The 26,151-nt window shown below is 38.1% G+C and overlaps 2 protein-coding genes across 2 annotated transcripts in view; both read right to left on the reverse strand.

Annotated features, from left to right (window-relative positions):
• The window catches only part of tacr1a (tachykinin receptor 1a), a gene marked incomplete at its 3' end in the record, with an annotated part of 305,040 nt that overhangs the window by 119,449 nt on the left and 159,440 nt on the right, over positions 1 to 26,151 (reverse strand). The gene's annotated exons all lie outside the window — the stretch shown is intronic.
• Positions 1 to 26,151, reverse strand: part of dnah10 (dynein axonemal heavy chain 10) — a gene marked incomplete at its 5' end in the record, with an annotated part of 42,380 nt that overhangs the window by 10,348 nt on the left and 5,881 nt on the right. Inside the window, 50 exons of the mRNA XM_084414249.1 lie at positions 203 to 482; positions 561 to 708; positions 790 to 1,011; positions 1,124 to 1,341; positions 1,451 to 1,587; positions 1,732 to 1,913; positions 3,221 to 3,395; positions 3,575 to 3,736; positions 4,086 to 4,283; positions 4,405 to 4,485; positions 4,572 to 4,775; positions 4,945 to 5,116; positions 5,362 to 5,550; positions 5,756 to 5,920; positions 6,024 to 6,117; positions 6,611 to 6,783; positions 7,245 to 7,505; positions 7,593 to 7,745; positions 7,860 to 8,005; positions 8,154 to 8,273; positions 8,611 to 8,827; positions 8,916 to 9,047; positions 9,434 to 9,556; positions 9,642 to 9,777; positions 9,866 to 10,024; positions 10,184 to 10,302; positions 10,383 to 10,574; positions 10,673 to 10,819; positions 11,008 to 11,196; positions 11,310 to 11,462; positions 11,903 to 12,037; positions 12,122 to 12,305; positions 12,397 to 12,666; positions 12,776 to 12,999; positions 13,757 to 13,990; positions 14,074 to 14,196; positions 14,289 to 14,522; positions 15,010 to 15,166; positions 15,358 to 15,569; positions 15,665 to 15,843; positions 15,937 to 16,039; positions 16,348 to 16,464; positions 16,680 to 16,838; positions 16,956 to 17,435; positions 18,710 to 18,866; positions 18,957 to 19,164; positions 19,284 to 19,448; positions 20,130 to 20,281; positions 20,415 to 20,572; positions 21,336 to 21,509. Coding sequence (XP_084270375.1) covers positions 203 to 482; positions 561 to 708; positions 790 to 1,011; positions 1,124 to 1,341; positions 1,451 to 1,587; positions 1,732 to 1,913; positions 3,221 to 3,395; positions 3,575 to 3,736; positions 4,086 to 4,283; positions 4,405 to 4,485; positions 4,572 to 4,775; positions 4,945 to 5,116; positions 5,362 to 5,550; positions 5,756 to 5,920; positions 6,024 to 6,117; positions 6,611 to 6,783; positions 7,245 to 7,505; positions 7,593 to 7,745; positions 7,860 to 8,005; positions 8,154 to 8,273; positions 8,611 to 8,827; positions 8,916 to 9,047; positions 9,434 to 9,556; positions 9,642 to 9,777; positions 9,866 to 10,024; positions 10,184 to 10,302; positions 10,383 to 10,574; positions 10,673 to 10,819; positions 11,008 to 11,196; positions 11,310 to 11,462; positions 11,903 to 12,037; positions 12,122 to 12,305; positions 12,397 to 12,666; positions 12,776 to 12,999; positions 13,757 to 13,990; positions 14,074 to 14,196; positions 14,289 to 14,522; positions 15,010 to 15,166; positions 15,358 to 15,569; positions 15,665 to 15,843; positions 15,937 to 16,039; positions 16,348 to 16,464; positions 16,680 to 16,838; positions 16,956 to 17,435; positions 18,710 to 18,866; positions 18,957 to 19,164; positions 19,284 to 19,448; positions 20,130 to 20,281; positions 20,415 to 20,572; positions 21,336 to 21,509 — 8,872 coding nt within the window. The remainder of the gene's footprint in view (positions 1 to 202; positions 483 to 560; positions 709 to 789; positions 1,012 to 1,123; positions 1,342 to 1,450; positions 1,588 to 1,731; positions 1,914 to 3,220; positions 3,396 to 3,574; positions 3,737 to 4,085; positions 4,284 to 4,404; positions 4,486 to 4,571; positions 4,776 to 4,944; positions 5,117 to 5,361; positions 5,551 to 5,755; positions 5,921 to 6,023; positions 6,118 to 6,610; positions 6,784 to 7,244; positions 7,506 to 7,592; positions 7,746 to 7,859; positions 8,006 to 8,153; positions 8,274 to 8,610; positions 8,828 to 8,915; positions 9,048 to 9,433; positions 9,557 to 9,641; positions 9,778 to 9,865; positions 10,025 to 10,183; positions 10,303 to 10,382; positions 10,575 to 10,672; positions 10,820 to 11,007; positions 11,197 to 11,309; positions 11,463 to 11,902; positions 12,038 to 12,121; positions 12,306 to 12,396; positions 12,667 to 12,775; positions 13,000 to 13,756; positions 13,991 to 14,073; positions 14,197 to 14,288; positions 14,523 to 15,009; positions 15,167 to 15,357; positions 15,570 to 15,664; positions 15,844 to 15,936; positions 16,040 to 16,347; positions 16,465 to 16,679; positions 16,839 to 16,955; positions 17,436 to 18,709; positions 18,867 to 18,956; positions 19,165 to 19,283; positions 19,449 to 20,129; positions 20,282 to 20,414; positions 20,573 to 21,335; positions 21,510 to 26,151) is intronic.

Here is a 26,151-nt window from a genome sequence, read left to right on the forward strand (position 1 = left end):
ATCTGTAAAATCTCAAATTAAATGCATACTCACACCAAAGTGTTATTTGAGTCTTAAGAATTGTCACTGTTTTTTAAATGTTGTAATACAGAGAATGTAAAAAAAATTGGCATAGGACTCAGTGTGTGCATCTCAATTTGCATCGAGACCTGTTATGAATTGACATAAACTGGTGTGTATCGCATACAGTTTGCTCTCTCACCTGTGTAATTGATTACCATGGCTTTCCCAAATACAGCAGGAGAGAACTTGGGGTTTGCAAGTTTGGTATTGAGGTAAAGTTTGAAGTTGGGATCATAGTCAACTTCCTTATCTCCAAGTACGACAACCTGACGCCCCTCTGGCCCTTTTACATTCTTCTCAAGGACATTGTCAATAACTGGATCAATATATTCATCCACATCTTGGAACAGGAAGGGGAAGCCATACTTAATGGCCAACTCCAGCCCCTTCAAGAAGTCTGGGTCATTGAATGATGAGATCTGCAAATCAAAAGATTTACTATAAAAATTGATTACAGTAAACTTTGTGCAGACTAAAGTGATGGAATGAAGTGAAACCTTCAGATTGTTCTTCTCCTCTTTCTTTTTGACCCAGTTGAGGGCTTGCTGCTGGGGGTCAATGCACAAGGGGAAGCGGCTGGATCTGGTGGTCAAGATGCCATTCTGCACTGAAAGTTCATCTGGAGGAAGACCTTCAGATCCCCATCTAACAGAATGGAGAGTTTTTTCCACATAAACAAAATATACATATAATATTCATTCCTCTACACATGCTTTGATGACTTACCTGCTTATCTCCACCTCATCAGTGAGCATGTTTTCTATTCGGAAAGGCTGGCTCAGAGGAATACCTCTCTCCAGGACATCTGCCTGCCACACCTCATAAACCATATCATTGCGGAAGTCCCAGCTAAATGCTCCCTCGTAGCAGAGGAAGGCAGCGCAGATCAGACAGTCTCCCAGAAGACGTACTCGCCGCTGCTTCAGCTCCTCCAGGTCCTCCATCCAGCTACACGTAAATAGACATACAGTACATTAAAATATTACTAAAATGCCTTTTATCTTGGTGATCTTTGATCAGTCATTCATATTCAAGCGACGTTTTTAATGAGTAAGCTGACCGCTCATTCTCTGATCCCAGGCCTGAGATGAGTTTGTCTGCAGCAATGAGTCTTCTCTCCATAACCTCGGCCTCCTCCTGCAGAAGTTGCTTTTCTGTCATGGCAGCCTCATATTTGGCTCCAAGAGCTCCAAGCTCCTTCTGGATGGCACTGAGCTCATTCTGGATTCGCTCCAGCTCACGTTTGCTTTGGAAGAAATTCCTCTCCAGACGAGCTACCTTTAAATGTAATTTTGTGATTTTAATTTCAGCTCATCTTCTTAAATGAGATCAAATAAAGTAAATCAATTTATGCATTTAAAGTCTCTATTATGTAAGCATATCATACCTTCTCTCGCTTAGGTTTAATGTCTCTGGCCACGTCACAGTAGCCCATGACTGCCTCCACAAACCTTAGCATGCCAGAACCAGCTTTACTGATGGCTTGCATCTCCTCCAAACTGGTGTTGAGGTTCTTTAGGTAGGCTGGGTATAAAATATGGCAAGGTGGAGGCATCAGAATTTCTATGAGTGGGTTTACGTTGAGGAGCTATATACTTCATAAGTTGTTTTAAGGCACTGGGATCACAGAGAAGCATCAAGAAGATGAGTATATGGATGTTGGCTTACCCTTGACAGTCTTGACTTGACTGGCATTGATTGAGTCACAGTCCATCTCCATAAGCGAGCGCAGGAAGTTCCCCTCTGACATCATACCCTTGGCTGACTTCCAGCTGATCTCTTTATGGCCCCGTATCACTAGGATGCACTCGCACACAACCTGCACCTGTTTCGGTGGCTTGGCGAAGGATCTACAATACCGCAAACAAGAGGGTGGAGGAGCGTCAATACTGTTCTTACACTGTTTGTCTTACATGAAGCTAGTGGCCTTCATGTAACAAAAGAGAGGCACTTTTTTTGTGGTGTGACCAGTGAAAATCATCCATAGCAAGTAAAAATGTATTTTTGTAAATTTGCTGTGAACTTGCTGTGAACCATTTTCACTGGCCCCACCACATAAAAAGTGAAAACCCTGTCCCTTTCCTTGTTTATATACATATTTTTCTAATATCATAAATATTATATATTGAAATGTAATATTATAATTATAATTATTATATAATCCATTTTATTTAATTCATTATTAACTGTACTTCAACCTCATGAGACCAGAAAAAAAGCTTTTTGAATTTAGTGTTTTTCATGTCATTACATTGTTAGTTTAGAGCATAAGAAACAAATGGGGAGAAAAAAAACATTTTTGAAAAAAGCTATTTTATTTATAATGCTATGTCCTATGTAGTGGATACCAGGAATTACCTGTCATATAGGCAAAAACAATGGGTGTTGTTTTTTTTTTTTACCAAATGTTATATAAAGATGATTCTCAACTATGTTATGAAAGATACAATGGAATTAATTGATATACCATTTTATTTTATGCAATATGTGGGTAAAATGGCCATAAATGGATAGTCCCATTCAATACAATGTATCTATACATACACTATATATAATCTGCATATTAATGTGTTCTTGGGGCAACATGTAATGAAAAAAGAAGTGTAATAATGGGAGTGATATTTTGAAACATTTTCATCATTATAATATCTAATATTTCATAGGAATATTGATATATATTTTATTTCCCTGTTTACTTGTTGTGTCTCCCAAAACGCCTGATAAACATGATTAAAGTCCTGGTGTCCTCTACAGTGGACATGTATGAAATCAATGCCCTGTTTTGTAACATAAAGTCATATTTTGATTATAAACACCATAACATTTTCCTGAGATGTTGGTTTATAAAATACAATTTGAAAATTAGTCACATTTAAATCTGATCATATTTAAATCTGATCATATTTCCATAAGAGTGCTACATTTGATCACTAAATTAATGTCAGTAATTTTTAAAGACCAAGGACAAAAGTCTATTCCTGGGTTCCAGGAGGACATAATAATTATAATATTTCATATACAAATTATATATAAATATATATTTTTTTAAATCTGCCCAGCAACAGATTTTTTTTTTACTGATTCCTACATATAATTCACAAGAGTCAAAATTGAATGTTTTTGCATTAATTTAGTCTAGAAGCACAGTTGTCGTCACCTGATTTCTGTGACATCAGATTTGTCCAGGTCTTGCAGGGCCATGCGAGCGGCTTCTAAAGCAGGAAGAGCCTCAGCTAGAGAGCTCTCAGCATCCTTCTTCTCCACCACTATCACTTTATTCTGCTCCTCTATCTCTTTAGCCTTCTCCTCTGCCAGGGCTTTCTTCTCCTCCGCTGAAAGAGAGAGTTTACAATTTATTTGATCCTATCCATATGGAAAATCCTTTCTTTTCCCACTTTTTACATTATTTCAATAAATATGTGACATATCAAAACATCTGTAACATGAAAAACATTTTTTTTATTACCCATAGTTTTACTGCAGAAATGTTTGTATGTGATGTTGTACTAACCAATAGCAGTATTAGAGCAGATCTCTTCAAGAAGGATCTCACAGGCTGCAGTCTTCTCTGCCAGCACCACTTTCTGCTCAGCTAGTTTGGTGTTGAGCTCTGCTAGCTGCTCACTCGCCTCCTTCAGCTTATCCAAACCCCCTTCTAGACGTTTATATTGTGCTGGAAAATGCATACAGATCACTGTTATTCTAGGATTATATAAATACTATTATAGTTTTATTAATATTTTGAATTAGCGTTTATTTTTTTAATTTAGTTTTAATTTTAGTTTTTTTTTAAGTATTAATTTGTATTGAATTTGTTATGAGCTTTTATTCGTTTTTGTAGGTTTTTTGTAATAATAAAAAAAAGGCTAGCCAAACTTTTCAAATTTTTGTTTAGTTGATGTGATTCATCTAGATTTAGTTTTGGTTAACAACAATGATAACAGCACTGATATAGATGCAGTACATTATTTTAAAATCATAACCAAATGTTCCCAAAGAGCTCAAGAGAAATTTGCTCTTACCCAGTATGTATTTATTTTGGTCCTCCAGTAGTTTGCAGTAGGTGCTAATAAAGTCCAGGTAGTTTTTAGGGGTGACGTAGTTGCTGCGGCGTAGTGTCTGCAGGAACAGTTTACTATACTCGCCTACAGAACCATGCACCATACACACATGAGCAATCACCGCCTCTGAATGACACTCTGGGATCATTGGACTCTCGCCTGAAATGAGACACGATACATAAACCAGCATGAATGGGTGTGCATTATTGCAATATATGCATGCACAGGGTTAGTAAACAATAATTTATAAACTGCGTTGAAATCTCTAGTTAACACATACCTAAGAAGGACTTGGCCACTGCGTGTAGAGCTTGAAGAGGCCATGGGGAGAACCAGTCGATGTTTGTATTATTAACCAATCCTAATGCACAAAAACACACACATAAAGAAATCAAGGAAGTAGGAGTAAGATCAAACAAATACATTACTGATGCATTGCTCAAAGACCTGGGAAATTCCTGCAGCGTGTTCTGAGGGTGTCACCAACAGGCGACATGGCCAGCACTATGTGCAAGTTGTTGGCACTCTTGTTGACAAAGTATTGCCACACACTCTCTTTCGACGGACCAGAGCCCGTTTTCATAGCTTCATCTCGCAGCTGGTTTAGGACTGATTCCTTCTCGTCATCAGGGAACAGTGCTGGAACCATCCCTTACAACACAAAGAAACTGCTGCTAGCATCTCTTTTTATTACAGTCCATAAAACTGACATAATTTGTTCATGTTTACATGTCACACAAGGAATTTAAACTAAATAGATTAATTTAAAAAAGTGTGTTACCTTATTAGACTTCATTAAGTCAGCAGTTGTTTTAAATACCTGATGTAAGCATGTTGTTGATGAGCTCCAGAAAACCTTCCTCAGCCACATGGGCATCAGTGAACAGGAAGACCATTTTCTTGTTCTCTATACCCAATTTAAGGTACAGAGTTTTCAGATCCTCACGAAAGTTAGTCTCTGAGTACCCTCTACTAAGCACAATTTCAAACACCTACAAACAAACAGCATAAATTCATTCTTACTATCCGTTTCAGATCCTCACAAAAGTTAGTCTCTAAGTTCCCTCTACTAAGCACAATTTCAAACACCTACAAACAAACAGCATAAAAAGATTCTAAAAAGATCATAAAAAGAAATAGCTTATTTAGAAAGTAAATGAAGGGGATATATAAAATATATAAAAGTAGAAAAAATACAGGAAATATTACATATAGAATATGAAAAACAATGAATTACCTCATAACCTGCGGTGAAGGCAGCCAGCTTTGTAAGAGATTGTTTCCCTGAACCACCTACGCCAACCAGCAACGCATGACTACGGTCCATTCTGATGATGCGATGAATGACAGTCAGGTGTTCAAGAGCATCATCAAACAGCACCAAGTTCATTCTGGTCTTATTTTCATTATACTCCTCCAGGATCTCCTATAGGGGTCAAAGAAAAGAAAAAATGAGTAAAATAATAAAAGCTTCACACTGCCAAGCTTGTTCGTTTTCAGATATACTGATGGATTTCTGCTTTGGAAAAGGCATTTCCAGGGATAGTTTGAATGCAATGCATGCTTTGGATAAAATCATCTGCCAAGCACATGGATGTAAATGTGAATGGAACATTAAGACATCTATACACCTGAAACAGAGCTTTGGATGCATCATAGTCCAGTATATCCTCGTAAACTCTTGGCTCAGACTTTAGAGCTGTTCTGTAATCTCCAAACAGAATGGGGTCTCTCATGGCTGAATCGAGGTCTGATCTGAAGTGCTCTTCAATCAGATTCTTTATATGCCCCTGGACCTGTAGAGAGCGAAGCCAGAGCATGGGACGACAAGCGTGTAGTTTAAAATGCAGCCTAGACAATTACAGGCGTTTGTAACATGCTACTTGGAAGCAAGCATACCATGATTTTGTCAGTTTCATTGATAAGTCTGTCATGGAAGACCCTTAAGCATTCATTCCTCCATACACGTACAAACTGGGTGACTGTGCAGAACCTGGAGTTAAATGAGAGAAAAACACACACTTATTATTAAAATAAACATTACACATACTGGTGTAGAGTACTGCATATGGCATAGAGTGGTGGTTCTCAACCTTTTTGATTTTATCACAATATAATATAGCCCTCTATATAATATAATATGAACAGAAATACAACTATATCTATAAACTGTAATATATAATGAACAGAAATTAGGAATGTCAATAGATAAATTATTAAACCACAATTCATTTTGTCATTCCAGATACTTGAAGAACTGTGTGTTAAATTTTTTTTTAAGTTAGATTGTTTCAATATATCAATAATATGTTAATTTAAATGATTTTAAGTCATCCTGCAGGCCCCTTGGAAGTTTGCTAAAACCCCTAGTGGGCCCTGGCCTCCTGGTTCATGACCACTGGTACAGAATTCTTGAGTATTGCAAACATCAAACTAAAAATAACTTTCTATTCTTTCTAATTCATCTGAATGATGAAACTCCTAACCTTTCAGGATTGGTCATTGTCAAGCCATTGTAGACTCTGGAGAGATCTCGCAAGTTAAAGATGTAGTGGAACTTGGAAGGTGTTGGCGGTAGGTCCTTAATTATAGTTTTGTACAACTCCAGAGTACAAAAGGTCAACTTGTCACAGATGTTTTGAATGCATTCCTCAAAGGGCTTTAAAATACAAGAGCAATAATTCTGATTAATGTCAATCATTCATTTCATGAATAAACTAGGGCTGGCAAAAATACTAGGTAACACTTTATTTCAAAGTGATGTAGTTACAGATTACTACATTTACTTACTATAGTAATAACAGTAAATTATGCATAATTACAACTAACCCTAAATCAAACCCTAACCCAAATCGTAACTCTATAGTAAGTACTTGTAGTTAATACATATTTCTCAGTACTTATTTGAGTAAGTAAAATTTAACTATGTCACATTAAAATAAAGTGTAACCAAATACTAATACAATGATCCAAAGTGTCAACACAATACGAGTGAAAAAATAATTGCAATATACTGATATATGATTGTGTCATCACAGGCCTAAAATAGAGAATTTAATATGAAAACATGAAAGCAAATGGCATTTGTTCTGATATGGGCAGTTGAATTATTTCTCGCACCTTGGCGTGTCCTTTAAGTATGGAAGAGTAGATGAGGTGCAGGGACTCTTCCTCCGGGAAGGGGATGTTGAACACACTGAAAAGAGAGATGAATCGAGGGTCCACCTCATTCCTACCGCCCCCTGCCTTGCCCATGGCTGCAATGAAGCCCAAGTCCTTTATGAGTTTATAGTTAAGTTCCTTTCCTCTGTCATACATGCCACCCCTGTCCAACAGCAGCTTTAGAAGAGCTATAGGCTGCTGGGTGCCATATTCATCCACCTGAGATCAAACAAACGACAATCCATGAAGAGCCGTGAGGTGAAGGTTCAGTCTCGGATATGACCTACAGTATAAATCAATTCTTACCCTTGGCATGTTGAGGTCATCCATAAAGACAAGGAGCCTTTTGCCCATTGGAGGACCATACGTGTCTTTGGTTCTCTTTTCAACACTTGCCTCCAGAGTCCTCTGCAAGTCCATAGATGTTGTTCTCGACGAGAAATTGATGGTCATCATTATCTGGGTAAAAGGTGCATATTGTTATCCTGTGTGTGAAGTCCAACTGGACTGCATTCATTTATAGTTTTAAATTTACAGAAGCAGCTTCACCAATATTCACAGCGATGGACTTACAGTTGTATCTGTTTTGAGATTACTCAGGAAGTTCTGTATGGTGGCTGTTTTAGAGGTGCCAGATTCTCCAACCAGCACCACTGGCCTTTTCACCTTCACCATCTGTTCCAACAGCCAGTTAGCACGAGTGGTGTCCACTGTCGGGACTGATGGAGAGCAATGGATAAAATAAGCTTTTATTGAAGCATACCGTACTGAATAAAAACAACTAGATTAGTAGAGGAAAGGAAACGGTTGGAGAGGAAGAAACAGCAACACAAAGAAGGAGCAAAGAGAAGAAATAAGCTGCTTTACCAAGGATGTCGATGAATTTCATATCAGGGCTATGAATGTATTTTGATACCATGGAGCTCCAGGGAACCCACTTCTTTTGGGTTCCATCAAAATGAAAATCATAGAGAGTTGGCAAGTAAACTGCAAAATTAAACAAACATAAAATATAAAATAATTTAAAAATTTGACAATACCAAAGGATTTCGATTAAAAATATTTTAATTTAATCAAAAATATATATTTTTATGAGGAAAAAAATCATAATATATCTAGTTTTTGTGACAGTTGCCCTTTCATAGAAAAATAAGAACTGGCTGATCTTGTATTATGGAGTTACACAATATATGTGTTGTTTGTCGTTTTGATAAAAAATAATGTATACCGTTTCATGTGCACTAAGAAATAGTTATATTTTCTTCATTCACTGCCAATACCAGGTATTGCAATAAGGTAATTTTGGACGCTGCTTCCACCTCACCTGGAATTTGTCCAGGGCCAGCAAGCACTTTCTCATCATGAACATTGTTCAGAGAGGACAACTTTTTGATAAAATCATCAAACTTCTGTCTGCCATTTTCCAGGAGACAAGCCCCCAGCGAACAGTAGAGTGCCTCCAGAAAATAACACTCCAGCTCCTCAGTAATGAAGTCCTCGTTCTCCAGCAGCGAATCTAGCACCACAGTCAACTGCGTCACCTACAGGAAAAAAGAAGTTTGTGCTGCATGCTACAGAGATTACTTGCACTCTAGTGTCGTTCAGGTCTCTACTGACTGACTCACTCACCATGTTTAAATCCGTCTGTGGGATCACAGTCTTCAGTTTCTCAGTCAGTTTACCATCAACCATACCATCCACTATCATATCAATGGCACTTGGTACATATTTTTCAAACAGTTTGTGGAGTTCTGTCTTTTCCTGTTGACAGAGCAAAGGCATGTTGAAAATATAATCTTATCAGTGTCAGAACATGATTTTTTATTTTATTTTATTTTTTATTCTCAGTAGTGAGAATTTGTCAGGCTGATGCGTAAAATAAAACTGATCTGCTTACAGTGTAAAAATAAATTATTTACTACATCTATGTATTTTGTTCAAATGTATGCTTCCACACATAGATCTTATTCTAATATCTTAAAACAGTAATATTTTTTTCCAATATATTTCATTTCATTTCATTTGGCCACAAATAATGTTTGCTATGGCTGTCAACTTCCTTTGACGTAAAAAAAAAGGAAGTTTGCTTGATGAACCGTTGGTTACATTTTTAAGATAAGTTAAGCACAGAGTAGAAATACACTTACTTTGGGGGCTCTGCTGTTGACCCATTTTTCCCAGAAGGGAGCGTAGCGAAGGTTTTTGGGGTCCACAAACACCATTCCACAACGCGAAACGGTAGCAGGAGAGGCATACTGCAGATCTCCAACCTAAAATACATCACTTTTGTTTGCAAGTCTACAACAGTTACACTGAATTCCAGTCCTTTGACAAAATGAAGGGGTTGCATGATACCTCAAAGAGCAGAGCACAGTGGTTCTGTAGACGAATTCTCTCTCCATTAGCCAGTGTGAGAAGCCTGTTATCATCCATAACTGAATTCATGTTCTCCACCCATAGAGCGTCTACATCTCCATCGAAGAGGATGTACCTGTAAAGCAAACACAAATTCATTCTGTTCTGTTTCATGCCTTTGATATAAAATAGATGTAGAAGAATTTTTTAAGCCATGATTTCACCTCCTTTCTTTTTTGTCTGTAGGTTTATTGATGTCACGGAATATGTTAGACAGAATCCCATCAGTCCAATCTCGTGTGACCGGGTCCAGGATCCCATATAGCTCAATCACACTGATCGCTTTAGGGTTCAGGCTGTACATTTTGGTCAGCAGGCCCAACCTACAAGATACAATTTAACACTTATGTGTATCTGCCTGCGAGAACAATTTGTTTTATGAACATGTAGCAGAATTTCTAGACATACTGTATAAAAAAACTGTTGTGATGCAGTTACGAGCCATTGTATGAATATATTGTCATTTATGAGTAGACAAAGACCTGGTCTGTGATTGGCAGAGTGTGTTGATCACCACAGATTTCCCTCCTCCTGTCGGTCCAACCACCATAGTTGTGTGTCTTGTCATCATGGTCTCATACATTTGCACCACTTTGTCCACCTGCATTCACAAATTAGTCATGAATCATTATGCCTAATAATTACAATCCTTTTAAAATGAGTTTTGAAGGGAAGAATCACCTGGCTGGACAGCATAATATACTTATTCTCCTGCAGGGTGCCCTCTACAGCGTCATTAAAGCTGGGGTAACGTACACGTGGGCAGTCGAGCCCGGGGAACAGATCTGAGATGAGGCCCAAAAACAGAGGAACATCCTCAAATACAAACTTGGGGAGGTTCATGTCTCTCAGAGCCCTCATCAAAACCACATCCTAATAGGGGTAAAGAAATGAGAAAGAAGAAAATATGAGTAAATTTGTGATGGCAGCTCATTAAGGTGTGTTGGAAGATGATGCAGAGAGATCAATACCTCACTGAGATCAGGTGAACCTCTCTTCAGCTCCCCTGCCATTACTAACACAGACTTCAGTGCTCTAAGCCCAAAGTCATAGTGTGACTGTTTAGACAGCTGCTCCCGTGCTAGTTTGTACAGCACTGTCATCTTCTTTGCCAAAACCTGCAAGCAAACCATTTATGCAATTTTTTATTTGTATTTTGTTTGCCTATTCACACAAGGCTCTCTGAGGATTATTGTTTAATGTTCATGTGAAACTTTTCGGTTAAAAACAATTAAATTGTATAATTTATTCTCTTTTTAGTCTGATCCATTTAATCTACTGACAGCCCAGTCCTTATTTTCCCCACCTTAGCCAAAAGGAAGCCTTCAGAGAAGAGCATGATCTCACAGATCTGCTGCAGGTCAGGCACGATGACCACCACTGGTCTGAATAAAGTTTTCACTGACTCGGGGAGTTCTGTGCGGCCAGCATAACCAGGGTTCATCGTGATGAAGATCCCAATGCGGTTATCTAGACTGATTTCTTGACCTTCAAACTAAAGAACACAAAAAACAAAAGACACTCAGAGCCTAAAATATTTACAACAACCATCTTTCAGTATTTGACTATCAGAGTGACTCTGGAATAAAATTCCAGTTACAAACTCACTTGAAACCTCTTGAGGTCCAGCATGAGAGCGTTTCGGATTGTTTGGATCTGGGATGAGATGACAGAAAGCACTGAGGCGTCAATGCGGTTGAACTCGTCAAAACAGCCCCAGGCTCCACACTGAGCTAAACCAGAGAGGATTTTACCCACAGCCTAAAGGACAGGAAAAACAAAATCTAAATTAATAACATACACTGACAATATACAAAATTTTGGGCTCAGGTAGATGATTTTTTTAAAAAGATTTAAAAAACAGGAATGTGTTAAATTGACCAAAAGTGACGTGAAGACATCTATAATATTACAACAGATTTCACATTTCAAATAAAAGCTGTTCTTCAAAGAATTCTGAGAAGAAAAAAAAAAACATATTAAACAAAAAATATTAAGCAGAACAACTTTTTTTTTTTTTACTGTAACAATACTTAATGCATATTAAAATTATTTCTGAAATATCATGTGACACTGGAACTACATTTTGAACAGTAGTGTTTATCATATTGAAATACATCATCTTAATAATTTTGTTGAACTAAACATGTCACTATGCAAACCAAATCTTTCAGTAGAGTTTTAAGTCTGCAGTCTCTTACCATGAAGTCCATGCCCTCTCCACAGTTGGTGACCACACACAAAAGCCCCAAGGCTTTTGCCAGATCTTTAGTGGATTCAGTTTTCCCTGTACCCGCAGGCCCGGCTGGTGCTCCACCCAGGAACATAGACAAGGCCTGTGAGCATCATACAATGTATTAATAAGACGTGTACAAACAAAACAGGCCATTTAGGCAAGGACAACTGGGTAAATCGAATACCTGGGTAAGTGTGAGATAGATGCGGTCAGTCAGGGGAGTAATGACCAGCCGGCCGTTCAACCCCATGTACTCGTAGCCGTAAGAGAACTGAGCACTGCACTGCCGCACAAACAGCTCATCGGGCTCTTTAACCCAGTAGAATCTCAATTGACTCTCCCATTCAAACTCACGGGCATCTGTAATACTGCCCACAGAAAAAGTGTGCGTTAGGACGGAAAATTCAACCAATTCTCAACGTTACGACCTCTTTTGAGGTGACAGTTTTCATATCTTACCTATCTCTGACAAAAGCATCCACAATGTCCCTAGCATGGACATCAATGATGAGGACAGTGTTGATTTTCCGTCTGTCATTCTTATTTAAAGGTTGAGTGATGCGCCTCACCAAGTCATTGATCTGCTGGTGCATTTTCTTTGCATACTGTTTTAACGCCTGCTTTTCGCCATGATACATCCTTTTGAAGACGTCTTCCACCTCCCAGGTCCACCACACTTGGTTTGCTGCCAGCACCACCATGCCCTGATAGTCAAGCATCCAGTCAACCCTGATGGAAATGCAGGTAACCATATTATTAAATTCTCATAAATTCTAATTGGACAGAAAAGTTCAATGAGATTCTAGTAGATGAGATGGGAGTCTAGTAATGTCCTCACCTAGTCTTTTGGTGACCGTAGAAATAAATAGCCTCTTTGGTGATAAGTCTGTTGGTTCTCCTCATCTCCAGCAGCACTCCAGTCATCCAGTCCTCCACACGGCCCTCTGCAAGGACAGGTTGTTTGAGCTCCATCACCTCCCCCTCGGCAGACACCAGTGCCCTTGCCACCATCTCTCCATTCATTCCCGTATCAAAACGCAAAGCTGCAATGTTGTCATACATCTGTTGATGAGGAAAAACAAGATGATTGATTCATTTATGGTCTGTTGTGCACCTGTTATTTTTTTAACCAGAATTCAGTTCATTTGAATGATTTTAATATAATGGTGAGGAAAGCTTATACAGTAGAGCAGAGGTTTTCAAAGTGAGATTCAGGGAGGGACCCCCACAAGGGAGTGCAGGAGGGTCCGTGGAAAAGTTTCAAGAAAAGCAATGTAAAAAATATAAACATAAACAAATAATACAAAAAGATTAAACAAATAACTAAATAAACAAATACATTTGCAAATAAAATAAATTGATTAAATACATTTTGATTTATATAATTAAATAACTAACTAAATAAAAACATTTAATTAAAATAAATAACATTTTAAAATATAAAAATACATTTTGATTTAAGTAATATATATGCAACTCACATATGTACAGTACATATGTACAGTACTACAGAGAATAGAAAACACATTAATAATATTAATTCTTCCACAGAATACTTCAAAAAGGAAATATATAACAGCCTTTTAAATTTTAGGATGGAGCAGAGTACGAGTAGCCTAATAAAAGCAGGTTTTATTGCACATGAAACTTGTTAAGCTCATTTGACTAGCCAAATTCTACTTGTTCTATCCCTATGGTTTATAAAATGTAAACATGCATGTGAATCATTCACAATAAGATCAATAACATGCATTTAGAAAACTGAATTTAGAAAACAAAAAAACGTTCATTTCATCCTTTTTTCAGCACGCAAAATTACCTTGATCATGTGCTCCTGCACACAAGTAGGCTCACTGCTCCCCAAAATACTGAGCAGCTCATCGTCAGAAATGAAGAAAAAGCGTGGGAAAGCATTTCGCTTGGAATCGAGGTAATCATTCAGACTCTTTTGACACCTCTCTAAACCATCGCTTAGGTTCTGCAGGTCAGCCAGACGATTTGGAACCAGACAGCATCTCTTAATTCCAGGGTCCTTCAATGTGTCGGCCATTATCTAGTGATATCCATCAGAGGATAAGGGATTTACATTCTTCACAAAAAGCACATTTTCAAATTAGTTGTTGGTGCAGAACTCACCTTTCTGAACATTTTGTCAATATTTTCAAATTTTTTGGCTTCCTCGGGTAGCTGTAAGCTAATGTCACCTCCAATGAAGATGCTTTCCAGGTAAATCCATTTTTGCTGCACTAACATCCATACCTACACATTAGAGAATAATAGTAAAGAAATGTGAACATGAGCCAGTGTGGTTTTCAAGTCGTTGATTGTTGATATTGTTGGTTTCCAATGACCTCAATAATCTCACTAATGAGTGATAGATTCTTCTCCCACTGCTGCACGGTGGCCAAGAAGGGACCTACAAAGTGGCTGCCTGCCATACTCTGCAGGTTCATGGCATCATCATCCAAGTGCTGGAGAATCTCATCCACAGCACCAAGAATGAAACCATGCTCCTTTGTGCCTTTTAAGAACCGCTGCACATTGAACTTCATATTTTCCCATGTTTCCTCCACTTCTTTTACTCCCTGCAAAAATGCACACAAACACAACTCTGTAATCTAATATCACAATCATTTAAGGAACCTTACGATCAATGCCAATCTCAATAAACCAGTCAGTTTCAAATCAGTCTTTCTTGGGATTTTTCATCATCAACATCATTTACTCATGCTCTTCCAAATCTGTATGCATTTCTTTCTTCTGTGAAACATAGAAGACATTTCGTAGAATGTTGGCAACCAAACAGTTTAAGTTTTCATTGACTTTTATTGTATGGACAAAAATACAATGGAACCGAAACTGTTTGGTTACCAACATTCTTCTTTCTATACCATCTATACTACTTTGTGTTCCACAGAAGTCAGAAAGGCGTGCAGGTTTGGAAAAACATGAGTCATTGATTGCAGGATGTTCATTTTTGGGTGAACTTTCCCTTTAACTATAATGCTGGATTTCAAACCATTACTATTATAAGAAGTGTAGTTGAATTTCATTTTTGGTGAGATTTCTAACCGTCTCGATGCCAAGCTCCTTTACAGCTGAGGTGACAATATCACTGATGACGTTCCCATACTTGTGCAGTTCCATGGAGAACATGTTCTCCAGAGTGAAGGTGTTTGGGTTCATCTCAAAGATAGAGCCTGTCCTCTCCATTAGGCCCTTCCAGTGCCTGCAGCAACCAAGTGAGCAACAGTGTCATGTTGCATAAAGTATATCCAAACAGCTAGTGACCTTAGATTAAGCTACCTTTTTGAAGATCACACTATTCAGCCCTTAATCATATTTACTTGCTGTGTCTAAAGGCAGAGATATAATACTTTAAGTTAATACATTTTAAAACAAAATCTTAAAATCATTTACCTGTCTCTGAGGGCCTTATTTTTTAGGTCCAAAAGGAGAGGGAGTGACTCTTTGAATTCTTTCATGCGGCCCTCCAGGAAGAAAGATACAGGAAGAGCTCTCACATCCTTCGGCAGCTTCCGCAAGTTCTTGATAAGTCCTTCTATACCGTCCTGAAGGACCTTTATGTCCAGATTTACCCAAAGGGTCTGTGACCACTCTGTCTTAGCTACCTGAGGAATTTACACACACCTGTGTCACAACTGTTCAGAAAATGTGACCAACGTAATAATAAGTCAAAGTTTATGTAATGAATTGACATTCTAACTTTCTGGCTCTTATAAATCTCATAGATCTGTCTCAGGCCCCTCATCTCCTTCTGTACACTGAGAAGCTCTGGGTACATAGTGATGGGCAGGTTGAACAATTTCTCAGCTTTAGCCAGTTCCTGACGGCTTGCCTCTACCCTAGCCAACTCCGTCTCATAGGTATCCATGATCTCTAAACCTATAGGAGTACACATAAACAATGGTGATAGAATACCAGGTGGGTAAGATAAGAAAAGCAAAACACATCAGGATAGAGTCCTGGTGCTCTTGCCTTTCTCTAGATCATCTCCCACTGCTCCAGGACCATGCATGTTGAAGCTCTCTGCAAATATGGAGATCTCCTGTTTATACTCCTCAATCTGATTCAGAGTGATCTGAGAGAGAGAGAGAGAGAGAGAGAGAGAGAGAGAGAGAGAGAGAGAGAGAGAGAGAGAGAGAGAGAGTGAATTGAATGTAAATTCAGTGAATTGAAACATTAAGAAATCAAAGATCAGGGGCCAGTTGCATAAACATAGTTGCTAAGTTAAGACTTTTCAAATTTTTCGAATTCAAATTTGACCAATCTACCTTTTTATGTTACTGACTTAAAAATGTTATGACCAGTCTTGTAAGACTAGTCTAAGCAGTGTGTGCAACCGGCCAACCAGCACATTAAGCCTTACTGGTAAATGATTGGTATTACCTCTGCAAAAGTCTTCTTTACTTTTCTCAAACCGCAGTCAACCCGTCTAGACTCTTTAAAAAGTTCACTCCACAGATTGGAGATGTTTGCAGACAGTTGCACCTCCTCCTCTGAAGTCTTCAGAACAAGAGTTGTATGACCACAAAACGTTTTAGTGCATATTCAATATTTGACATGTACACTAACAATAGTTTAGGTTAAGTACGATTATTATTATTTTTTACTTATTCACAAGCACATTTTATCATCTTCCATTATAACAAATTGGTTTAGAGTAATTGGTTTAAACATGTACTGTTGCTCTACTGTCTGATACACTCAGGTCTACTCACCTCCACATTGTACATGCTCAGAGTTCTGTATCTCTCTTGAACATCATTGATTCTCATCTCCACTAAGAGAGACATATCTCTAATGTCTGTGATGGTGCCCAGAACAAATTTCAGGTCCTCCAAGGTATTGGGGTTCCTCTTCAAATTATCTGACAATTTCTGTTCACAGTAAACGCATTCTATAAGTACAGACTGTCTCAAAATCTCAACATTTCACCTTACATGACTCTTAGATGAAGATAACATTTAGAACAGTGCAACATTTGTCCTCCTCACCAACAGCTCATTGCGCAGGTTGAAAAGCTCCTCTCGGGCCGAGTCATTGAGTAGCCTGCCCAGAGAAGTGACCCACGCTTGTGCGTTCTCCTGGATGGCACGGGCTAGCGGCTCCAGGTTCAGCCTGATTATGTGTTCATGCTTCATCAAGGGCTGCTTTGCCACCTCATTGCTGACCATGACGTAGAACTGAAACTTCTCATCATACATCACACATGAGGGCTTCTTGGCTGCAAACTTCTCCATGACAATAGCCTTGTCGAGTTTCCAGAGAGAGCGGTAGCTCATCCAGGTTTTGAGGTAGACGCTGGTTCCATTAAGGAGACGCTGCATTGTCTGGGAGACGGCAGTGGCTTGCTCATTTATCTGTGGAAGCTGGCAAACTTCACTGTAAAAAGTGAAGACGAATGGTTTGTCTTCACCATCCACATACTGTGGAGGGCATTGGATGCAACTGCCTTGCATCCAGCGAACAAACCGCTAAAAAGATACAAACAGAGGAAAAGGTGACCTGAGTGACCAAGTATCTACTTTACACTAAAACTGTTCTAAATCTGTGAAAATATTTGCTTTCTAATTTCTATCATTATTTTCAGTATTTTCATTTGTCAGAGAAGCAATTGGTCAATGGAGACGGCAGTAGTACGTACTTGTTTCTGTTGTTTAGATTAATATTTGCTGCTCGGAAGGAGTAATTTATTTACTTTTATTTGTATTTTGACTGCATTTATTTGTAATTAGAATAGATTGTTATCAATAAAAAAATGTATTTGTATTGCTTGTTACATCTATTGTGCTTAAGTGCTGAACTGTCCCGCAGTAGTTTCAAGTTGAGCCATTCGCTTTCTCGGGCACTTAAAGGTGCAGTAACACGATGTTGAAAATTTAAATACACACCTAAACAAAAAATTGTGTTTGTACATAGTACTGGCTGTGTAAATAGGAGAAAAAACGAAATGAATAGTACCGATCCATGGAGCACCAGAACACCCTTGTAGCCATGTCAGCAATGGAATGCGCAAAAAAAACACAATTTACCACTTTATTAACAAAATATTAATCTCCAACGCACGTTCATGAGAGCACCAAGACGCATGTGTGTGGTGTCGATGCGAGAGCAGACAATGTTGCGTAAACCAGGTTTGGAGGGACAGAAAGCTCTCAGATTTCATAAAAAAGATCTTTGTATTTCGAAGGTAAACAAAAAACTTATGGGTTTGGAATGATATGGGGGTGAGTGATTAATGACAGAATTTTAATTCTTTGGTGAACTAACCCTTTAATCCCTCCCTGTTCTTGTTGTATATTCTGAACGATATATCCTGTATTCTGCCTCTTTAAGATGAATCACTTGTTGTATTCCTCACTTGAATAAATGTAAATGATTTGCTATCTAAATTCATCAAATTCAAATTTTGCAACGTCGACAGTTATTGAACTGAAATAAATCAACATTAAACTGGCTTGAGCTAAACATTGCACTACTGTAGTGCAGTTTATAGCTGGATTGAACTTGTTTGATAATTGATTAACTTTAGACAGTTATTGAACTGAACTGAATCAACACTGAACTGACTTGAGCTGAATAATGACAGCTCTTTTTAGAGTTGATTTACAGCAGAATTTGAATGAGTTTGCATCATTGATTGCCATTTTCCTGTGTATAACAGTGAAGTTGCTTTGAAACAATCTATATTGTTTATAACATGCTAAATAAATGTGACTTGTCTTGAATTATGTAGCCTGCAACATACCTTGGTGCTCTCCACACAGTCAGCGACACACTGTCTAATAAGCTTGTACACCTCACTGTTCTTGGGAAGCAAAGCAATCTCAGGAGCAGCTAGAATGGTGTCGATTTGGAAGAGTGGAGTAGTGCCAATCAGTGCCTTGTTAAAAGCTTGAATATTCCTGAAAGGCAATTGTACTGGTAAGCATAAAAGAGCATTAGACCTATAAGATCTACGTAAATGCATCTGAGAAACAATCAAATAAACCTACTGAAGCACCATCTTGGTAAGTGAATCACAGATCTTGTGCTCCCAATAAGCGTAGAACTGAGCCATGCGCTTGGCTTTGCCAGTGCTGGTCCCCATGATCAGACTTTCAATCTTGGTGAGGAGAGGACTGATAGCTGCATACTTATTCACCAGCAGGTTCACCACCTTTGCCCTCTCACTCTCAATGAAATCACAGAACTCTTTTATTCCTGGAACAACAGGCAGAAAACACCTTAACACATTGCCACTTTGTACCTGATGTGTTTGCTTATTGTGAGTTATTAAGAGTAATCTAGTCATTGCAAATACAGCCAATAACATTCTTAACCTGGTAGGTGTCCGGCTTTATTTGCCATTGGGAACTTGAAAAGGTTTGCAGATTCAATGGATTTAAGGTTATCGTCAATGTCTTGTTCATTCTTCTGAATTTGGTTCACCAATGACTCAAATTTGGAAGTGGCCTGATTTCCACGTTGGATGAATTGTGGTATACCTGTTAAATGAAGTTTAATTCAAGAAATTACATTAAGAACTTTTAGAAGACAAAATAGTGGGGCAGCAACTACTCATTTTTACGGGGTACCCATTTAAATTGTTTAGAATCAGCATAAATATGTTAATTGTGAAAACAATGAAATGTATTCTGTAAGAACATGGATAAAATATGTCTAGCTGTGGAACAAGCAATATTCAGTTAGTTAAAATGTATGGGAGTGAAACAAATTTGACTGATTGATGATAAACATAAAAACTAGATAATTGTGTATTTAAAATAAATTCAGTTTATTTTAACTATTACGAAAATCTTACCAGTTTATTTCCTTATTCATTTATGTATGACTGACAAATATGCATCACTTTAAGTTTACTAGTTTATTTTAAAACTGTAATCTAAATGGATGGAAATTTTAGGTTAAACTTTAGGTTAAACTTTAGTAACCTTGTTTCAGTGTAATTATACATTTTAAGTTCTGAGTAACATGAATTAACTACATGAAGGTTAGGGTTAGATAGGGTTGGTTTAGGTTAGTTGCATGTAATTATTAATCATTTATAGTTATTACTATAGTACCTACATATAACATGTGTAACAAGGTAAAAGTAAAATAAAGTTGATATTTTTAGTTTTATATGCACTTTAAATACATAAATATTAAATTTGTGTGCAACTTACCCAAACAATTCCAGTTGAGTCTTTTGCACCCAAAGCTTAGCACTTGCCTCAGTTCCAGCACCGAATCAGCCATTAGTGAGAACTCGGCATCATTTAGATTATCCATCACAGAATGGTAATGGTTTACTAACTTCTTCAGTTCAATTTTGTACCTGCATGCGTAACAGTAAATAGTAACAAAAGTGTCAAAACACACTTCAAGAGACATTTTAAGGAAGTCTTTTTAGGTCAAATGTCATGAAGGTTCAGTAAATTAATTGTAGGAATTAATTATAGGCAGATTACCTGAGAAACCTGTCTTCCTGCAGAGCCACATTTTGTGCCTCATCTGGTAATAAGATGCCCAAGTGATCCAGAAATTTGGTCTCAGATATGATCTCTTGCAGTTCAGGGGCAAAATTCACAGAATAGCGCACATCCTTTTCCACACCCCTCTCTGAGCCCTGAGCATTCTGCAATCACAGTCATATTCATACATAATAACATTAATGTTATTTCAAAGCACTGGTTTAAGTACATAGTGGCTATGGAGTAGAGAGAAACTGAGATCATTAAAATGACTTATCCACATATTTCAATGATATAAGGACCATTATTAGTCTGGCTATCACCAGACCAAGCCCAATCTTTTAAGATTGAACATTAGTCTGGGGAGTCTGCTCTGTATTTTCTACTGCACAAGAGGTGTGATCAACGGGCATAGTTCAAATGACTCTGTACGCAACTGGATAGTCCTTCAACCAATCAGACCAACGATTCGATACGATTTGAAAACTCCAGACAGGAAACGTGTCAACAAACGTGTTGGTTTGTAGCGTTGATCAGTGGTTTGCAGAAGCAGCAATGGCATCAAGGGATTTTTGCAGGTTGCGCAAAAAAACAACAACATGAAAGTGAGTGGTATTTACACCCCACTCGAGCGATTTGTTTGCTAAACTAAAGAAGCCATTGAGCACCATCGCTTGTCTATCGTCATCATGTTAAACCCGCCAATAGCGCGCCAGGTGGATAAGCCAGTTTGTGATTGGTCCCCGCAGATTTGTAACGGAAGCAGGATAGAAAAATGTACAGGTTTCCAGCCTGAACTGCAGGGCGAAATCAAATCACCGGCAGATCTGGCTGGGTTTACCCAGTCTAGACTATTATCAATTTTGACCATCTTTTCCTCACAGCTAACAGACAGGTTTCCCTGTCACTGCAACGTACGGCATTTGGCTGTATGGAGTCTTCATAGACAGTCCCAGCACTGTTGACTATTATCAGCACACTTCTTTTCATGAGAACGGGCAGAGTCTGAGTAGTCTCTGCTTTCCAATGGTTATAGAGCTCCTCCTCATAGCCCCTCATACGCAAAACCACCTCTAAGTATTTGGATTCCACCTGCAAAGGGAAAAAATAAAAGACAGTCAGGATATTTGTATTCATATAAATGCAAATATGGGAGAGCATAAGCATTTGCAAAGAATACCTAAGTTGAAGTTTGTGAACTCTGATATGTGTAGCAAATAGAGTATAGAGGGATGTGCAAAACTACACATTTTCAAAATTGGGTTGCCTGAATGACTAGTCAATGACTAGTCACCCTGAATAGAATAATTGCAACGATTTTGGGTTCACCTGACCCTAATCAGACTGTTTTTAGTAGGGGTGTGAATCGTCACTGGTCTCAAGATTCAATTCGATTACGATTATCATGTCAACGATTCGATTCGATATCACGATGCGCTGCATTCTCACTTTTCAATATTACTGCACATGCCTACATTTTCATCAATGAATACAAGCAATCAGATATACTGTATGAAGTATGAACTCCCTTTTTATTTGATCTGTTCCAAGAAAGTACACAATGTAGCAAACATCACACAACTTAAGTCTGAACACAGCAGACAGGAACATTTAGAACAAACACTAGTAAATACTACAAGCGCATGAAACTGTCAAGTGTACTTAAGTTACAATAACGCACGCACACTCGCACGCACACGCATGCAGCCTCGCACACACACATACACACTCGTAGGCACACGCTCGCAGCCTTACGAATGACATCAAAGAAACGTCAGTAGGCTATAATCGATTATGGTCTATTAATGCAACAATTAATTTCAACACCCTAGTTTTTAGGGGACATTTACTTAAAGACTACACTATTCCTACAGTGTTCTTGTGTTCAAAAACTGTCAAATTTTGTAAAACAGAATGAAACAGAATACAAGGGTCTCGAACTTGAACTATCTATCTATAAATTACAGGAACGTCTGTCTGTCTGTCTGTCTGTGTGTGTGTGTGTGTCTGTTAACCGCATATCTCTCGAACCGTTAGTCCGATGGATTTCAAACTCGACAGGTGTCTCGCTACGGGCACGAGTAAGTGCAGTGCCAAGTTTGACGTTGTTTGGATGAGAAATGCCAAAGATATCGTTAAATATATCATTTTTAAAAGGTTGTGGTTTAAAAATAAACTAGTGCAAAATACCCGTGCAAAATCAGTTCTTGTGTGTGTTTTTAGTAATTGTTGGTTTGGTGTGATTGAATGAACTTTTGCTGTGTAATTGTAACAATGAGCAGTGACATTTTTATTTGTGCATGGTAGAAAGCACACAGTGAACTCCGAGAAAACGCTATTTTTGAGCAAACAGTTTGTGAATTGGCAACTACAAATGATGCCCGTGAAAGAGACTGTGAACGCATTGAATAGGATATGTTTAGTTGGTGAATAGCATAGGCTACTATTACACAGTAGCGATAACGTTAAGCGCACCAGAATGAAATATAATATTCAGAAGTAAACAGCATAGCTGACATATAGATTCAGTTAACATCCACAAATGAATAAGCACGTCGCGATTCAGGGAGCAGTGCAAAGTGCCCGTGCAAAATCAGTTTTTGTGAGCTGATCGCCGTCAAAAAAGTTCAGGAGATATTTCTTAGCGACGGCTGATTTCAACAGTTTCAATATGATAGCATTTTGAAGAAAAAAGTGTCATGAATTTATTGCATTTTTGGGGAAAAATAATAAGTTTTTATAATAAATCTTTGAAAATCCAAATCTGGATTTGAATTTTTTTATGATATTATAACCTAAAGATGCTATGTGAAAGTTTGAAACAGAAAATAGGGGTTTTCATCTTGCCACTTTCTTGGTAAAGAAAACACATTTTTACTCAAATTAATCAAAATGGATTTATCACGTTTTGGAACCAAACTATAATATTCAGAAGTAAACAGTGTAGCTGACAGATTGTCAGAATGTTTATTTTTAAACCACAACCTTCTCTGGGCTTCTTTGACCGATACAACTCTCTAGTGTCAGAATGTTTATTTTTAAACCACAACCTTTTAAAAATGATATATTTAACGATATCTTTGGCATTTCTCATCCAAACAATGTCAAACTTGGCACTGCACTTACTCGTGCCCGTGGCGAGACACCTGTCGAATTTGAAATCAATCGGACTAACGGTTCGAGAGATATGCGAGGAACAGACACACACACACACAGACAGACAGACAGACAGTCGTTTCTGTAATTTATAGATAGATAGATGTGTGTGTGTGTGTCTGTTAACCGCATATCTCTCGAACCGTTAGTCCGATGGATTTCAAACTCGACAGGTGTCTCGCTACAGGCACGAGTAAGTGCAGTGCCAAGTTTGACATTGTTTGGATGAGAAATGCAAAAGATATCGTTAAATATATCATTTTTAAAAGGTTGTGGTTTAAAAATAAATATTCTGACATTAGAGGGTTGTATCGGTCAAAGAAGCCCCAAGAAGGTTGTGGTTTAAAAATAAACATTCTGACATAAACACACAGTCAGCTACACTGTTTACTTCTGAATATTATAGTTTGGTTCCAGAACGTGATAAATCCATTTTGATTAGACAGACGTTTCTGTAATTTATAGATAGATTTGAGTAAAAATGTGTTTTCTTTACCAAGAAAGTGGCAAGATGAAAACCACTATTTTCTGTTTCAAACTTTCACATAGCATCTTTAGGTTATAATAACATAAAAAATTATAATCTTTTTTTCCCCAAAAATGCAATAATTTCCCCCCAAAAATGCAATAAATTCATGACACTTTTTTTTTTTCAAAATGCAATTAATCCATTGAATCAATATAAAAGTAATTTTTTATCATATTGAAACTGTTGGAATCAGCCATCGCTAAGAAATATCTTCTGAACTTTTTTGACGGCGATCAGCTCACAAAAACTGATTTTGCACGGGCACTTTGCACTGCTCCCTGAATCGACGCGCTTATTCATTTGTGGATGTAAACTGAATCTGTAAGTCAGCTATGCTGTTTACTTCTGAATATTATTATTCATTCAGGTGCGCTTAACGTTATCGCTACTGTGTAATAGTAGCCTATGCTATTCACCAACTAAACATATCCTATTCAATGCGTTCACAGTCTCTTTCACGGCCATCATTTGTAGTAGCCTATTCCCAAACTGTTTGCTCAAGCATAGCATTTTCTCGGAGTTCACTGTGTGCTTTCTACTTTTTTAGTCTACTGTCTGTGTGTGTGTGTGTCTGTTATTCGCATATCTCTCGAACCGTTAGTCCGATGGATTTCAAACTTGACAGGTGTCTTGCTACGGGCACGAGTAAGTGCAGTGCCAAGTTTGACGTTGTTTGGATGAGAAATGCAAAAGATATCGGTAAATATATCGGTAAAAGAAGCACTTAGAAGGTTGTGGTTTAAAAATAAACATTCTGACATTAGAGGGTTGTATCGCTCAAAGAAGCCCCAAGAAGGTTGTGGTTTAAAAATAAACATTCTGATATAAACACTCTGTCAGCTACACTGTTTACTTCTGAATATTATATTTTATTCACAGCCATCATTTGTAGTAGCCTATTCACAAACTGTTTGCTCAAGCGTAGCGTTTTCTCGGAGTTCACCGGTTAGTCTGATGGATTTCAAACCTGACAGGTGTCTTGCCACTGGCACGAGTAAGTGCAGTGCCAAGTTTGACGTTGTATGGATTAGAAATGCAAAAGATATTGTTAAAAATATCAGTAAAAGAAGCACTTAGAAGGATGTGGTTTAAAAATTAACATTCTGACAAACACTCTGTCAGCTACACGGTTTACTTCTGAATATTATATTTTATTCACGGCCATCATTTGTAGTAACCTATTCACAAACTGTTTGCTCAAGTGTAGCGTTTTTTCGGAGTTCACTGTGTAGCCTGCTCCCTGAAATCTGTAAGTCACCTACGCCGTTTACTTCTGTATATTATATCTATCTATAAATTACAGAAACGTCTTTGTGTGTGTGTGTGTGTGTGTGTGTGTGTGTGTGTGTGTGTGTGTGTGTGTGTGTTATTCGCATATCTCTTGAACCTTTAGTCCGATGGATTTCAAACTTGACCGGTGTCTTGCTACGGGCATGAGTATGTGCAGTGCCAAGTTTGACGTTTGGATTAGAAATGCAAAATATATTGTTGGCTTTTGCCACTCTAGCCGCTGGCCACTCCCCCTCTCACACACACACTGAGTGAGCACAGAGCTGGCCACTCCCCATCTTACACACACACTGAGTGAGCACAGCCCAGGACCAGAGACAGAGAGGGTCGAAGAAAGCAGCAGAGCTTAAGTAGCGTTTTCTCAGAGTTCACTGTGTAGCCTGCTCCCTGAATCGTGTAGTTCAATTTTCCACATTTATTGAATGTCATTATGTCAGTATCAGTATTTGCTTTCTACCATGCACAAAAAAGTCACTGAACTATTGCTGTGTAATTGTAACAGTGAACACTCAAATACACCAAACCAACAATAACTAAAAACACACACAAAAACTGATTATGCACGGGCACTTTGCACTGCTCCCTGAATCAACGCGCTTATTCATTTGTGGATGTTAACTGAATCTGTAAGTCAGCTATGCTGTTTACTTCTGAATATTATATTTCATTCTGGTGCGCTTAACGTTATCGCTACTGTGTAATAGTAGCCTATGCTATTCACCAACTAAACATATCATATTCAATGCGTTCACAGTCTCT

This window comes from Rutilus rutilus (assembly GCF_951802725.1).
Source record: "Rutilus rutilus genome assembly, chromosome: 7".
Lineage (NCBI taxonomy): Eukaryota > Metazoa > Chordata > Actinopteri > Cypriniformes > Leuciscidae > Rutilus > Rutilus rutilus.